This window comes from Neurospora hispaniola (assembly GCF_033458365.1).
Source record: "Neurospora hispaniola strain FGSC 10403 chromosome Unknown B0T23scaffold_9, whole genome shotgun sequence".
Taxonomy (NCBI): Eukaryota; Fungi; Ascomycota; class Sordariomycetes; order Sordariales; family Sordariaceae; genus Neurospora; species Neurospora hispaniola.
Window position 1 is genome coordinate 210,779 of NW_026944414.1, and position 15,151 is coordinate 225,929.

The following is a 15,151-nucleotide window of genomic DNA, read 5'->3' on the forward strand; positions in this document are numbered from 1 at the left end:
CGCTTTCGCCAACTGAAGCTTGTGAATGGTTATACCGGCTAGTCGTCGGAGATCTCCCGGGCCGTGTTCGGTAGTGAGACCTCCAGACGTCACCTCAGCCCCGTCCAGCCCCACACCTCCGGCCGGCCGGCCCCGCAACCTAGATTCCCCGCAATACGACATCACTCACGACGGCGATCACGACGGACAAATGGGTTGGGCTGATGTAAACTAAATGGTTTCACCACGGCATGTAAAAATCACCCGCCATATTGATAGCAAAGCTATGGTCCCAAAACCAACACCAACCTTACCCAGATTCCACTCATCTCACCAACAACTCAACATTTCCAACGTCTTCATCACTCCAAGTTAACATCAACACATCATCATCAACAACAACCACCGCCAACATGTCCACCTCAACACCCCCCGCCCTCTCCGACCCCGACGTCCCAACCCCTCTCTCCCAACCTGGCGAAAACATGAAGAAACAAATCAACCTCCTCCGCGGCTGGCCCTCCCCCTACCTCCTTCCCCCCTCCCACCTTCTCTCCGCCACCAACCTCCTCCTCACCTCTCCTCCCCCAGACGAACCCTCATCCAAATTTTCTTTTAACGTCCCCGCCCTCCAATACGGCGCCGACCCAGGCTATCTTCCCCTCCGACACTCCCTAGCAGCCTGGCTGACCCAAAACTATACCGCCCACGAGACTTATCCGTCCCATGGGTTTCCTACTCTGACAACGGCAGAGCAAATTTGTATCACGGGCGGGGCGAGCCAGAACTTGGCGAATATTCTGCAGGGGTTTACGGATCCGGCGTATACGAGGGCTGTGTGGGCGGTTAGTCCGTGCTATTTTTTGGCGGTGCCGATATTTGAGGATGCCGGGTTTGCGGTGGGGAATGGCAAGTTGAAGGGGGTGAGGGAGGATGAAGAAGGGGTGGATTTGGAGGAGCTGGAGAGGGGGATTTTGGAGGTGGAGATGGGAGGGGGGAAGGAGTGGCCTGGGAAGCCGGTGAGTTTTGTGTCCTCTCGTGTTGTTTTGGGGAATGGGAGGAAAGAGGTGATGTTGGGAGGAAGAAGGGAAGGGAATGGATGGAAGTGAGAGTGGACGAGTTGTAAGGAGGGAGGATATGGAGGAGGTGCGGGAAGGAAATCGAGAAAGGGGATAGAAACCCTCTTCTCGGATTTCTTGCTTTTACTTTACTGTCCTGCCTTGCTCCTCACCTCACTCTCACTCTTACTTCCATTTCCACTCCCACTCCCACCTCCCCTCATCACCACCTTTCATTTACCCCATTCGAAATCACGACTAACAACCCCAGGTCTACAAAACCCCCGGTCCCGACCGCAAATGCTACAAACACATCATCTACCTTGTCGCCACCTCCGCCAACCCCTCGGGCATCACCACCTCTCTCGCCCGCCGCCACGCTCTCGTCCAACTGGCCCGCAAATACGACGCCCTCATCATCTCCGACGACGTCTACGACTTTCTCCAATGGCCCGTCCTCCCCTCTTTCTCTCCCTCCTCATCCAAAAACCTCTCCTTACCCACCCCCCTCCCCCGCCTCTCCGACATTGACATCTCCCTCGGCCCCTCCCTCCACGACCTCTCTCTCTCCGCACACTACACCCGCTCTGCCCCCTCTCCTCCTTCCAGTATCCCCAACGGAGACGGAGACGGAGACCAAGAAATGCAACCCCTCTTCCCCACCCGCACAATCTCCTCCCTCCACTTCGGCCACGCCGTCTCCAACGGCTCCTTCTCCAAGCTTCTATCGCCCGGCCTCCGCACAGGCTGGACGCACTCCACGCCCGCCTTTGCTCACGGGCTCTCCCAGACGGGAAGCACCCGCTCAGGCGGCGCCCCGTCTCAGTTCTGCGCGGCGCTCATTCACCAACTTATCCAGTCTGGCGCGTTAGATAAGCACTTAAGCGAGGTAGTCCGCCCCGGACTTCAGAAGCGACATGCATTGATGATGGAAGCAATCAAGCGCGAATTGGTGGGGCCGTTGGGGGTGAGAGTGATTGAGGATAATAGGACTGGTGCCGAGAAGGAAAAAAACAGGGAGGGGTTGTTTGGCGGGTACTTTTTGTGGTTGGAGTTGCCGGAGGAGATGGGGTTCACGGCGAAGGAAGTGGCGGAGCGGGCGCTGGAAGAGGAACGACTGGTGGTTAGTCCGGGGGAGAATGCGGAGGTGAGTGGGGAGGGAGTACATGTAGCGAAGGAAGAGAAAGGGGGGATTAGGTTCCCGAGACATTTGAGGGTGTGTTTTAGTTGGGAGGAGGAGGAGGATTTGGTGGAGGGGGTGCAGAGGCTGGGGAGGGTGTTGAGGAGGACGATGGAGGAGGCAGCGAAGGAGGGGGGGAAGGTAAAGAAGGCCGGGGGGGGAGGGGTTGAAGGCGTTTAAGTGAGGGATTGATGGTTTGTTGGGTTGGTTTGGATAGCGTTGATTTGGGAAAGTCAATGAGTACTTGAATGTGTTACACATGCGTGTTCTGGTGCAGGTATCGTCCATGCCGTGGTCGTTTACCTCGGAAGGGCGATTCGAATGCCAAGTCAACTTAATTGTGGCAGTTCATGATACTGCCGTGTACATAGACTACAACCTAGTCTGGATTGGTACCCCGATCTCATACTTCAACGCGCACTGGGTCATTCGCCCAGATCACATAACAGAGTGATGCATCCTCCGGTACAGACAGATTTATAGCAGTAAAGTAGATGGAATTGGCCAACCTTTGATCAAGATCTAATGCAATATGGAACAAATTTTGGTCAATCTTGAATAAACTCACCGGTGATTGAAGGAGTAGATTACATAGTTTGTCAGTCCATTAACTAGCCATATTTCTTTTTTTTGTTGCTTTGAATGCCTGAACGGAAACGAATTTATCCTTTTACAGATGCAGAAATTGTTCGTGACACTACCAGTCTAACGCCCAGGTAGTTGTACATGAAACAAGAACACTTTTTCTTCAGCCTAGCAAAGGCGGAAACAAAAAGTGAAAGCAACAACCATGAGAGCAACCGGTAGTCCCCGCATCATCTTTCTTGTGTTCTACACACTTCGTCAGCAGGCAAGCATCAAAAGCAACATCAACCTTTTCTCCGATAAAAACCCCTTGCCCCCCCACAACATCTACGATACGTTCAACGGCCATCAAGAATGGACCAAGATATATCTCATTGTTTGCTTTCTTTTTACTTGTTCGCACACGCGAATTTGCATAGTGTACATGCATGCACTAAGCTAGCTTCCATGTGGATTTGGGCAATCCCCCATCAATACACGACAAAAAGATGAAAGATCAAAGATTTGTCTTTCCCCATCTCAGTTCGTTCACAAAACAAACAAAAAGTCCTGCGTGAATTGTGACATTTTTTGTCGTTCCATTCGCATCGTGTGATCGTATTAACCCTTTGCGCTTCTTGCCGCTCTCCCTTATGCTTGGTAGGGAGTGAAGTGGTGGAAGCCGCTTTTTGAAGCCCGTTCGCTGACTGCAGTGAAGCCTAGATACTGAGCCTCCCTTCTCCTTATGTGTCTCCGTGTTACTGTCACCCTGTTTAGCTATTGTAGCTTGTTCCACCTGCGTTCAAGCCGTGCTTGCTTCTCCTCCTCCGCTTTGTTTGTAACTCCCATGTTGACTACTTCCTCGTAGAACTTTGGCTCCTCACATGCTTTGGCTGATTCCATAACAAAAAATTCGATCTGTAACCGATCTTGAGCGCAAGTCAAGAACAGTTGGGTACATACCATGCCGACCAACTTCCAGACCGAAATAAAATATGTGCTTACAACGTAACCGTTCTCACTTTGTTGGCCTTCGGTTTCTTGCCGCCCGGACAAGCCAGAGAAACAGACAACTGCCTCGCCAGTTTCCGGATGTTATCCGCCGAAGGTTTCTTCTCCTTCAGACAGGTATCCGAGCTGACCTCATGATCCTCAACCCAGGAATCGACTGTTGGCTCTCGCGATTTCTGCCTTATAAGCAACCGGACCCCGTTCTAGGAAGTCTGAATAGCGGTTGGTGCACTCCTCGACCAGGCACTATCCCTACCCCTGTAGCCACCACCTCGGCCCCTACTCTGCTGGTGCGACCCGTTAGGTCCGGTAGGAGGGCCGGTGAGTCCTTGGTCATTGGGTGAAGAAGCGTCTCTACTACTGCCACGACCTCCAGGCATGCCGCGCTGATTGTGAGGTGCCGCGGGATGGCGACCGCCGCGGGATGTACCGCCGCCACGACGAGGGTTGCTGCGAGTCCTGCTGAAAGGAATAGTCACCGCGGTGACGAAGGGCGGGTGCCGGTCAGTCCCGGGGAATGCAATGCGAATGACGCTGCCAATTCCGTTCGAGCTGGTGTCGATGCGGATTGGCTCGGCGCTGGTCGTCAGGGGGAAGAACTTCCGATGGAGAGGCTTGGGTGGCGGTGCGGATGTAGGCGACCAGGCCATCTCCGGAAGCTCAGTAGGAATCCGGACAGTAGGTAAGGAACCCATCTCCTGCTCCTCAAAGCAGTCCTCATCCATGTCCTTCGTTGTAGGAGATGCTTCGGCGATCATAGCGGCGGTAAGCGACACCGTAACAGACGTCTCTGGGTGCTCATAGGCAGCGCGGCTCGTCGAGTCCACTCCCGCAGCTGGCTTCTGCTGTGTTTGAGAAGGCTTACGAGCTCCGAGCAGATTGTCGATCCGAGCTTGCCAGGGACTACCCGGGTTGGGTGCTGGTGAACGCTCCTCGCCCTTGTACGCAACCGTGTTAGCCCACGAGAAGGACGGACCTGGCGGCTTGGGAGCCTCTGGATGTTGTACCTTTGGTTCCTCTCTCGCCTGAGAGGGGGGTGGTAGGCGAACTTGGGGCCTGGGCGTAGGAATGCAGACGTGGGGGTGCTTGACATCGCCGTCGAATGCCGGATGACCCGTCGTCTCCGTATCGGGGGGAGGAGGCGAAGGGGAATGAGGGCGTTGGTATTCCGCAGCAGCGATGGTCTGCTGGCGACTAGGGAAGAACCTAGATGAGGTCCGTGGTGCTGCGCCGGCATTACCGAGCATAGATGTATTCGCGGCCGGGGGTTGTGTCTGCTGAGAAGGCTGAGAGGCAGCCCACGGGTTCTCCTTGCCAACCCGGACGGTTTGTCGGGGACCAGCCTCGATCCTCATGCCGTTCTCGTCAAGCTTGGTGGGACGCCAGACATCCTTGACCACAGGCTGGATGTCTTCAGCCGTGAGCCCCTTTTCAGCCCGGCGACGGTCCTGCTCAGCAAATCTGTCCTTGAGCATGTTCTCGAAGGCCTCGTCATTGAGACGCGCAGCACTGACCCATTGATTCGCCTTGGCCTGTCGTTCGCCTGTAGACAAAGTGCCGCTGGGTGCGTTGGAGTGATTAGGAGGGGCAATGGGTGGCAGCCGAGCGGGAGCACCGTCAGGGAACAGATTGGTCTTGGTGGCCATGGTGGTGGTGTTCCGGCTGGGAGGTGCAATTGGGCCGGGTCCGGGCTTGTTCGAAACCGGAGGAGGTGATGTGCCTAGGTCGGGGTTGAAGGTGCCGTTTCCTAGAGTGCGGTTGTTGGTAGGAGGACCCCAGACGTTCTTGGTTGATGTCTGCGAACCCCAAGTAGTAGCTGTGTACCGCCCTTGTTGTTGCTTAGCACTGTTGCTAGACCAAAGAGGCTGGCGGCTTTCGAGGGGCTCAGAGTCCGGTAGGATTTGTAGAGGCACACCGTTTGGTGGCTGTTCAGCTTTTTCAGGTTGAGTGGTAGGCGGGGTTTTCACCTCGGTCTTCTCGACAGCCTTTTGTTCGTCAGTCGCCGCGCCTGTCTGGGCGGCACCTTCCGTTGTAGAAGCAGGTTGCTCCTTCGCTGCAGCCTTCTTGGCACTGTTGGATTCGGGGGCAGGACCCAGCGCCTGCAACTTGAGCCGGATACGCTCCTCGCGAGCTGCCTTTTCGCGCTCTTCTTCTTCCATGCGCCGTTTCCGAGCAGCCTCTACCTTCTCACGCATCAACCTCTTCTGCAGCTCAATCTCTTGATCCGTAATCAACGGCACTTGTTCCTGGACAGGCGGCGGCGGGCCAACTGGGGGCACCCCAACCATATCGGGACCGTGATGATGTGGTGCCGGTACTGCGTGACTCACGGCTGGGGAAACCCGCGGAGGCCAGCCCTGGTGGTGCGGGTGAAGGGGAGGGTGAGGGTGAGGGTGAGGGTGAGGGTGAGGGTGACGAGGCCCGTGCTGCATGCCAGAAGGCGAGAAGTTCCTCGGTGACCCAGGGCCGTCACTACCGGCCGTCATGGATTCGCGCCTGGCGTTGAGAATTTCGGGGGGTTGCAATGGCTGCTCAAAGCCCTTGGCACGGTTCAAGAAGCCGCTGCTAACGCCACTAACGTTGGACGAGCCGCGCCTACGGCCGTAGGGCACATGTTGGTCGCTAGTCCTATGTGTTTGGAAAGCGGCAGAGGGTTCGGCCGGGCCGTGGTGATCGTTGTGGGCAGGGCGTTGCAAGACAGAAGGCTGTCTGCCGTACTGCGGCTCTGGGCGTATTGATCCACGGCGGTCCTGAACGGGTTCGTAGCGTCCGGAATGTGAATTATATAGCTCTCTGTTTCCACCACCACCTGGCCCGTCTCTCCACGGTCCTCTGCTGAAATCATCCGCGGCGATTTCCTTCGGCCCCGCAGGAGGAAAACCAGCATATTGAGCCGGCCCATCTCTCGGGGGATACCTCGGTGCATGGTGATTCGGCGGCGGCGGTTCAACGACCATGGGAGAAACTTTCTCCACCTTTGGTATCGGTGCCCAGGGTGACTTGACGGGCGCTGGCGGGGGCGGAGGCTTTGCGACGAGGGTAGGCTTTTCGGGGGCACCCTTGAGAATAAGACCCTTTCCAGACCCTAGAACTCCAGGCTTAATGATAGACGCGTGGCCTGGGGCAGGTGATTTCGGTTTCTCCGCAGCCACACTTTCCTTGATGGCTTCGACAGGTTTTGGAACGGGTTCCGGTTCCGGCGCTGGCGTGGGGGGTGCCGGGGGTTGCTCTTCGGTATGTGGGATAGCAATCTTAGTGCCATCCTTCCATGTGATCGTTTCCGGTGCCCAATCTTCGTCGTCGTCGTCAATGTCGGCCCAATTCGCCTGACCCTTGGTGTCTTCGGGTTGGAGACGGCTCGCCATGTGAATTCCATATTTCTTTAGCTCCTCGTCGGTATACTTTTTCGGCTCGGGAGGTGGGACAGCTGCCTGCTAGTTAGCCATCCACAAGTCCGTTTCGTCTGGCATGGATATATGCTCACGTCTGTTCTTGTTCCACACGGCATTTGGATCTGGCGCACTACCCGTTTTGCCATTAGCACCGGTGGCCGATTTGACCGACCCGCTTCCCGTCTTCGCAATGAGCCTGGGCCGCGGTGTCAGACTTCCAGGTGTAGAGCTGAGGGTCGTTGTCGCCGCAGGCTTCTCGGCGACTTTGGCCGGGGCGGCCGGCGTAGTGGCCTTTGTGGTGAGAAATTTTTGGTTGACATTGATGGCCTTGAAGGCAATGGGCTTCTTAACGGTCGACGAACTGCGGGGCTTGTCGTCCTTGCTCTTGGTGGCTTCAGTGTCGGATCCTCCGCTAACACTGACTTCGGCCGAGGTTACCACTTCATTCGCGATGTCGGAGATGTGCTTATTCTCGATCTCTTCCGTAGCAGCAGGGGTGGCACTTTCGCCTGTTAGTTGCGACTGGTCGAGTGGAGCATTCTGCGCGTCCGGAGCATCGATCTTGATCGTCTGGTGAGAGGGTGAGCGGGTCAGTGAAGTGAAGCAGTTGTTGAGAGGCGGGGCTTCGGAGCGCGTTGGGCCAAGGTACTCACAGGCTCGGCCTCGGAAGTTACGTGTGTTGCATCATCAGATCGGTCCTTTGCTACCTCAGCGGCCATCATACGCTGTGAGATTTCGGGTAATAGTCGGTACGACGAGGGGGGAGGACTGGAATCGCAAGGGCTCGCGTAATGCGCCGGGGTATCTCGAGATTAAAGAAAGACGTCGTTTGTCGTGTGGGGTAAGTCGGTGGTAGACTGTTTGGGGTGAAGATTCCGTCAGTATTGCTGCTGAATATGTACTGGATGTTGCCGTGGGACAAAAGAGCGCGCGCCGAATATGCGATGCGACTTTTTGCGCAACAAGAGGCCTGACCAGACAGAGCTGAGACGGAGGTGAAAGAAGGGTGCGGGGGGAAGCGAAGGACGGAGGGAGAGAACAGGCAGGCGAGGTTAAGGTGAGGTGAAGTGCAAGAAGGGGCCAGCAAGTTGTAGGCAGGTGTAGGTACGTACCCCTCCTTGATGTCGCTTTGGGGACAGAACTGAATGAAAGCAGGCAGCTGAGTGTCGAGTCTCTAGACTTGGTACTACTGTACAATGTAATGTTGAGCCTCTGAGGTCGACGTTGTTTGGCGTGTCGTTGGAGAGGCAAGGAAAGGGAAAATGTAGGTAGGTAAGGAGGTGAGGAAGGAAACGCCAACGGAGACGTTGAGGGTGAGGTAGGTAGAGGTAGGTAGAGTTTCGGTAGGGAGGAGTAACGGGATGCCGTGGGGGGGGGGACTTTTACTCCAGTGAAGGCGATGGAGGTGCAGCAAGATGGAAAATGGAAGTGGATCACACCCACTGGCTGACCACGCACTCTGTCTGGTCGCCGTCACTGGGCCACTGGGTAGGTCACTGGGCTGAGACGACTCAGCAGAGGGACTACATACTGCCCGGTGGGTAGGTAGCCGGCAGCGAGGCAGCGATCATCAGCAGTCGGGTCTCAGGTCCCCTCCTCCTGCTGAGTCGTCCTCTTTTTTTTTTTTTTTTTTTTTTTTTTTTTTTCTCCTCCATGTGGCAGGGGACTCGACCAAACAGCACTGACTGCCGTGGCTCTAACGAGAATGAAACAAGCAACTGTTGAGATGAAGTGTCTCTGACTCTACTTCGTCAAACAAACAAACAAACAAAAGAGAGAAAACTACTTACTCACCTTGGACTTGGGAGGAGATTGATTCTTCACAGTCTCGCCGTTTGCTTGGGTTCAGTTCACAAAGCCAGTGAGTGACTGGACGAACGAGGGGTGGACTGCGGTTGTCTGTCACAGTGGAAAGTCGAGTGGGTGTGAGGTGCCGTCGAAAGATCACTGCAGAGACGGGGAACTCACTGCCTGTTGTTCAGGTGGCACCCATGCTTCCTTTTTGTTTCCGGCCTAGCGCAGACCCGGCCGGCCACCACCCCCCCCCCCCAGCGACCCGCACCAAAAGGGAGCTTGGACCTCCCGCTTTCTCCAGACTGAGGACCACAACACGGCACGGACATTATCAAATGGCAAGGCTACAAAGCAAGAAATCAGGGGTTCTCTTCACATCAACAACAGCCACACCCCTCGACTACAAGTAACGTCCATGCGTCATGCAAAGCTCGTGAGCATGACATATCCGTGAGATATCAGGTTGCCATTGCCATGTCGGTGCGGTGGAGTCAATCTACATGGCTCATGATAATTGTTGAATCCAGTCTTTGCTCCTCGAGCTTGTTCAGTTATAAACTACTGGACCGAGACTGACAAACTCAGGACTTCGCAGACTCCCCGGCTATCTTTCATCTGGAAATGCCATGGCATGATCTAGGATGCTGTCTTGGTCTGATTAATTCAAGCCGGCGCCAGCTTCCACGTGGATGATTTTCCGGCTGACTCCCCATACTTCCATCTCCTCATGTCTTCACGTTGGTGGATTCAACTGACGTTGGTGAATTCAACCCCACACCGCTGAATATAATTCGTTTCACATTAAGCCACATTTGGTACCACGTTAAATCATCACCCGCCGTCGGGAGGAACCTTGGGAACCACGGCATTCCATCTATTAGATAGCACTTATGTACACGGCTGATTTCTTTGATTGTTCATCGCCAAGTAGGGAAAAGGGATATCTCATGAACAGTGTTCCGCCCGCTTAGTGAGCGTGGTTCTTGTGGTGGCCTTTTTGTCACATGTCAGCATCTGTCCCCTTTTCTCTTCTGAACCATCTTCACAGAGGGCAATGTTGAACTTACGGAGGTGGAAGTAGTAGTTCTGAGCATAACCGACGATCAGAAGACCGACAATGGCGTGAACGATGGCTGTTTTCCTCTGTCAGCATCTTTCCCACTCTCTTTCTCTCTTCCTTCCTGACCCGTCCCCTTCCTCCTTTGGGACCTTTGCCAGGCTTTTTCTCGGACCGGGACAGCATGTAGATGGTGGTAGACGTACGCTTAGCCGAAGGGTTCTTGCCAAAGTGCTTGGCCTGGTACTTGCCCCAGAAGCCCTGGGGCTTGATCTCGGGAGCGGGGCCGCGGGGAAGCTTCTCGTAGAACGAGACGACGCGCTTCATGACGACAGCATCGGGGGCAGCGCCAATGGCCTGGATTTGGGGGGTTGTCGAGTTAGCCACTGGACCTCCTCGTTCTGTAAATCGCCGCCAATCGCATCATCCTGCTCCTTCACATTCCCTCCCTTGCTGTCGATCCGGTCTTCCTGCTCGTGTTGCTTTGATTCTAGTCCTCTCCATTTCGTTGTTGTCGTGTCCGTATGATCCGAGACGGGATTTTGGCTGTGTCCGCATTGTTGTCGCACTTCCCCATCATGTCTCGTCCATTGCCGGATTTCCCAATCTTCCTTGCTCTTTCTCTCTCCCCCATCACTGCCCATCGCAGCAGTTGTCGCATTCGGCGCTGCCCAATCCATCTCGTCTATCGTCTCTTGTCTCGTCGGAATCGCAGGTTCATCAAAATCGAACGTACCTTGGGAGAGGCGACCTAGCACACACACACAGCTTCTGTCAGCAACCAACCTCACCACTTTTCACCCAGCTCCTACATACAACACAACTCACCTTGGGGGGATAAGGGTAGAGAGCGCACGGCGGGTGACGAAGCTCATTTTGGCGGTCGGGGGGTGGTTCAGCACTTGCACAGGTGTTGTTCCGGGTTTGGCGATGTTGTCACGGATTTGAGCTGTTAAAACGCAAGGACCTTCTCTTTTGGCGAACTTGAACCGGGCTGCCGTCTCTGCTGGGTGCGTGCACGGGCCCTCAGCGTCTGCCACTGGCACTGTCTGGGAAATGCGCGGTTGTTTCCGGCTAGCCAATTGGAGGGGAGATGGTGGGGGTTGGGCTTGGCATTGACGGACAGCTTCGACTTCTGAGACTCCAGCGTCAACCCGCGACGACACAGCAACAGCAGTAAAGCCAAGGTGGTCAGTGCTTAGGTCTCCCCGACTTCCCTACCTACCTACCTCTCGGTTGCTTGACTGGGATATCGTCCGTCAATTGCGGCTCCTCTTTTCGCGGTGGGAATTGGACGACAAGCTCCCTCCCCGAATCCACCGTGTACTCCTCTTCCGACTCCATCGATACCGACGCTCGGTATAATTGATAAATCCCACGATATGTCTGCGCTACGAATCACCACCGCCTCGGCGGCGCGCATGTTGCGCACTTCGAATGCCGTGATGCCTTCTGTCATGGGTGCTGCTCAGCGTCGAGCACTCAGCGACTCTGCCGAACCCGCCCGCGTGCCCTCTGTCGAGTCCGCCCGCGTACCCGAGAAGCTTGCAAAGGAGGACTCGCCTCTGGCCACGCCCAAGCGGAACTCGCCCGATTACAATGTTCCCATTGACAAAGCCACTTCGTATGCGCTGCCCCGGTCTTCACCATAATGAATGACACCAAATACTCCACCATATATCTTTTATCAAACAAGCACACAATGCAAGACCGAAAATGGAGGACCAACCCACCACCATGGCTGCATATTCTTCAGACGAAACCATACTGTAGCTTTGGGTCCATAAGCTGACAATATGGCTTGAAATGCAGCACCTGGACCCCAGTCCCCAAACACATCCAGAATGGTTCCGAGGAAGGCATCCTCCCAGCCGCCGTCGTCTCGGGCGCTCCCATGGAATTGCAAGCCCGCACTGTTCGGTATGCCATCTTTCCACTCCCCCTTAACCACAGTTCTCCTTCCGTACATATAACACAGGCTAACCAAGCACCAGCATCTTCCTCCCCTCCAAACCCGCCACCCAATCCTCCAACAGCCGCGTCCTCTGGCGCATGGACTGGGACGTGCTCGAAAAGGGCCACCGCTGGGAAAACGAGCTGATGGGCTGGCAATCGTCGGGCGACTTTGTGCAGGGCACGCACCTGACCTTCCGCACCAAGGAGGAGGCCATCCAGTTTGCCGAGAAGCAAGGGTACGAGTACTTTGTGCAGGAGCCGAACCAGCGCCACTTTACGCCCAAGGCGTACGCCAACAACTTTTTGTATAGCCCCAAGAAGTTGAAGATTGTCAGGACCAAGTGAGATGTGTCCTGGCGGAGGAAGGGTTGGCTGGTGTTCTACGGAAAGGGAGGGGAATGTTGAGAGAGAGGGTACAGGAAAAGAGGGATCAACTGAACCTCTGTGAAGAATTGCTACAGGTACATACCTACCAACAACAAAGAAGAAAGAGGGAAGAACGGAAACCTCTCTAAGACGGACAAGTAACAGGTACATACAGGCTTGTTCGTTCGTTCGATAAATATGGGAACCACGGAACCATAAGAGAGAAATGAAACCTAGAGCAAGCATTTCGTTTTTGCAACACGATACATTCCTTTTCCTTCGCACCTCTGTTGGGCTTTTTGCTTTGGAACCTTACTTAGACAGGTTTGAATTGAATCGAGTTGACCATGGGCTAAGGGAGGCCGGTCTAGAAAGAAGTGTTGGCAACAGTACACTCTTCTGCGCTTGAGTGGACCAGACTTCTACTTGTGAGAGACCAGATGTTACCTCTATTGTAATACCTTACCTAGAGCAAGGAATTGGACAAATGGCGGTAGTACGGAGCGGAACCAGGTCATCAAGAGAGTACGGAGATCCGGAAGACATGAGCAGGTTGTTCAAGCATGAGACTTGAGAATAAGAAAGTGGTGGTTAACACGCTAGAAGCTTGAGGCTCTAGAGATGGAAGTGCTCATGGGTCTGCGTGTAGGCATTCTTGATTCGTAATTTAAGGAACACCCTGACATCACCAACGTTATGGGACAGCAACACATCAACATGATGGCTGTGACAGCAAGAGACAGAAGCATAACACCAGAAGAACAAATGTTGACCGTCAAAACATTATTGCATTGTGTCAATAGAGCACCAAGTGCTATAACCCCCTCTTCGGATGGTAATAATAGTGCGATGAACCAATCGCTGGCAATACTTTCTGCCTCAATAACAACCCAAGGCGTCGTGTTCTACCGCCTGTCCTAACGCCTTCAGCATGCTTCAACCCGTTGAACCTCCAATTATAAGGAGAAAACTCCAGTCCTGTAAAGAGAAAAAAAAGCCCGAAAAGCAAAAGGCAAACCCCAAACCTAAAGGCACATCAAGGCTTAAGTCGTGACCATGGGGTCATGCCCATTATCATCCCCGTTGAGACCAAGCTCGATACGGTCAGGAAGGTTTCTCTTCTTGGACCGACACGATGCCTCGGCCCATGCACGCATGCGAACAAGTTGACGGATGGCAGCTTCACGCCGCTCCGTATGTCGTTGCAGGACTACCTCGTTCACTTGAGCTGCCGTGTTACGGCGCAGGTCAGAGTGGAGGAGCGCGGCCAGGTCGGGCTGGAGTTTATCAGCCGGGAAGATGAGCAAGGCCATCGTCTTCTCGAGCTCCTTCAGGAACTGCTCGTTCGAAGCAGCACGGGGAGCAAGCTTCTCCTGGGCGAAGTTGATGGCTGCCGAGGGATCATATCCTCTGGCGTTGCGGATGAGCTCAATAAGCTGCAACCGAAGCAGGGAAAAGTGCAGGTGAGGATCACTATCCAGAATCTGAGCAACTTTGTTAGTCAAGGTCCGGAAGGAATTGGATGCGTGACAGAAAAGTTAATGTATGGTTGAGGAATCATAAAGAAGTGGTTGGTTCTCATCAAAGAGCCCGAAGGCTAGCCCAAGGATCAACCCGAAGGCCAACCCAAAGGTTCACCGGAAGGCTTATGCGTGGTGCATGATTGAAACTCGTGTTCTAATCATCTCAAGGGAAGGAGGGAGTGTAAAGAGTAGAGGGGTGAACCTACACCAGGGTCGAGTTCATTCAGGTCAGAGATGGCCTTCTGAATGTCTCCAACATGGATGGCGTGCTGGATCTGCTGACGAGCATTGATGGTAGGGTCTTCCTGCCTGGGCTTCAAGTTGGCCTCTTTCTGGAACTTCTCGGCGGCCTTGGGATATCCCTCCATCATCAAGTAGTCGAGGATCAAAGCATTGATGTCACTGTCATGCTGTTAGCCATTGTCCAATGCCAAACAGCGTGTGTGATGGTGGCTTCGATGAAAAGACAAAATGCAGCAATGTTCAGGCTTTTTCGAGATTAGATGCAGAGTTTCTCCTCATGGATATCAGAGAGATTCCCATTAAATGCGATCATCATGTTGCTGGGTGCAGTATGGGGGAGGCGAGAGAAGGATGAAGCTTACCTCTTTGGCGACTTGACGTCGGCCACCCTCGTTTCAAAAGCATGTTTGGAGGGAGTTGCAGTTGAAGTTGAGGAAGTCTGAGATTGTACTCGGCGGTGAAGGTCCATTATTGGTGATGGCCGATGGCGTTGGATGGTGGTGATGGTAGGGCGAGATGTCAAAAGAGGCTCAAACCAGCCGGCCCGTGGGAGCAATGAAGCAGACGGGTGTCGACGACGAAGAGTGGATGAGCCAGAACGCTGCTAATCAAACTGCCGCATCGGTTTTCTTTCACGTGTGCCAGCACACTGGTGAAGTCACCGAATGCCGCACGCGCGAGCGGTAGACCGAAACCGGAAGCCCGGTTGTGGTTAGAAGAGATAGAATCAAGAAAAGAAGAAACTTGGGATGACGCAGATTTTCGGCGTAGAAATAGTTTTTTCGCAGATGGGGGGTGGACGTGAAGAAATTGCGGATATCGACGTGGAGTTGGAGCCGAGTGGGAGCAGACGGCAGAATTGAACCAAAGGCCAAGGTTCGTTCGGAAGCAAATGCGGCCCGTGCGTGATGGTGCTCGAGCTTCCCTTCTTGTTGGTTCGAGTGACCAGGGCACTTTGGCGGGGCAACACCCATTGTGCCCCGACCCGCGGGCCTTGATAAACCGAGGGGACTGTGGGGACATAGGAG

General features: G+C 54.4%; 5 protein-coding genes across 5 annotated transcripts; 2 read left to right on the forward strand and 3 right to left on the reverse strand.

Annotated features, from left to right (window-relative positions):
- Positions 1-48: 48 nt before the first annotated feature.
- On the forward strand, positions 49-2,756 carry B0T23DRAFT_415543 (pyridoxal phosphate-dependent transferase). Its single transcript, XM_062839595.1, has 2 exons — positions 49-998; positions 1,309-2,756. Exons 1-2 carry the CDS (start codon positions 393-395, stop codon positions 2,395-2,397), a joined length of 1,695 nt encoding a protein of 564 aa, XP_062688567.1. The 5' UTR covers positions 49-392; the 3' UTR covers positions 2,398-2,756.
- A 1,239-nt stretch (positions 2,757-3,995) lies between these two features.
- B0T23DRAFT_325498 (uncharacterized protein) lies at positions 3,996-7,903 on the reverse strand (the record flags this gene model as incomplete). The annotated part of the gene is made up of 3 exons (XM_062835515.1): positions 3,996-7,219; positions 7,277-7,754; positions 7,838-7,903. 3 exons carry the CDS (start codon positions 7,901-7,903, stop codon positions 3,996-3,998), a joined length of 3,768 nt encoding a protein of 1,255 aa, XP_062688568.1.
- Positions 7,904-9,945: 2,042 nt separating this feature from the next.
- On the reverse strand, positions 9,946-10,910 carry B0T23DRAFT_432397 (mitochondrial F1-F0 ATP synthase subunit F of fungi-domain-containing protein; the record flags this gene model as incomplete). The annotated part of the gene is made up of 5 exons (XM_062840378.1): positions 9,946-9,971; positions 10,046-10,111; positions 10,188-10,392; positions 10,428-10,581; positions 10,864-10,910. The coding sequence occupies 5 exons, from the start codon at positions 10,908-10,910 to the stop codon at positions 9,946-9,948; spliced, it is 498 nt and encodes a 165-aa protein (XP_062688569.1).
- Positions 10,911-11,417: 507 nt separating this feature from the next.
- On the forward strand, positions 11,418-12,336 carry B0T23DRAFT_407897 (NADH-ubiquinone oxidoreductase 21 kDa subunit, mitochondrial; the record flags this gene model as incomplete). The annotated part of the gene is made up of 3 exons (XM_062839241.1): positions 11,418-11,659; positions 11,848-11,955; positions 12,030-12,336. 3 exons carry the CDS (start codon positions 11,418-11,420, stop codon positions 12,334-12,336), a joined length of 657 nt encoding a protein of 218 aa, XP_062688570.1.
- A 1,003-nt stretch (positions 12,337-13,339) lies between these two features.
- On the reverse strand, positions 13,340-14,673 carry B0T23DRAFT_238901 (CTLH/CRA C-terminal to lish motif domain-containing protein). The gene is made up of 3 exons (XM_062834008.1): positions 14,486-14,673; positions 14,087-14,282; positions 13,340-13,841 (listed from the first exon to the last, which is right to left on the reverse strand). Exons 1-3 carry the CDS (start codon positions 14,590-14,592, stop codon positions 13,401-13,403), a joined length of 744 nt encoding a protein of 247 aa, XP_062688571.1. The 5' UTR covers positions 14,593-14,673; the 3' UTR covers positions 13,340-13,400.
- Between the last annotated feature and the right edge of the window lie 478 nt (positions 14,674-15,151).

What these genes read in the sequence shown, in the direction of transcription:
- B0T23DRAFT_415543 (XM_062839595.1), top strand. Translation starts at nt 393, where the DNA reads ATGTCCACCTCAACACCCCCCGCCCTCTCCGACCCCGACGTCCCAACC. An exon ending in AGGAGTGGCCTGGGAAGCCG is followed by an intron (nt 999 to 1,308) that starts GTGAGTTTTGTG and finishes TAACAACCCCAG; the next exon opens with GTCTACAAAACCCCCGGTCC.
- B0T23DRAFT_238901 (XM_062834008.1), bottom strand. Translation starts at nt 14,592, where the DNA reads ATGGACCTTCACCGCCGAGTACAATCTCAGACTTCCTCAACTTCAACT. An exon ending in GACGTCAAGTCGCCAAAGAG is followed by an intron (nt 14,283 to 14,485) that starts GTAAGCTTCATC and finishes ACAGCATGACAG; the next exon opens with TGACATCAATGCTTTGATCC. An exon ending in TGAATGAACTCGACCCTGGT is followed by an intron (nt 13,842 to 14,086) that starts GTAGGTTCACCC and finishes AAAGTTGCTCAG; the next exon opens with ATTCTGGATAGTGATCCTCA.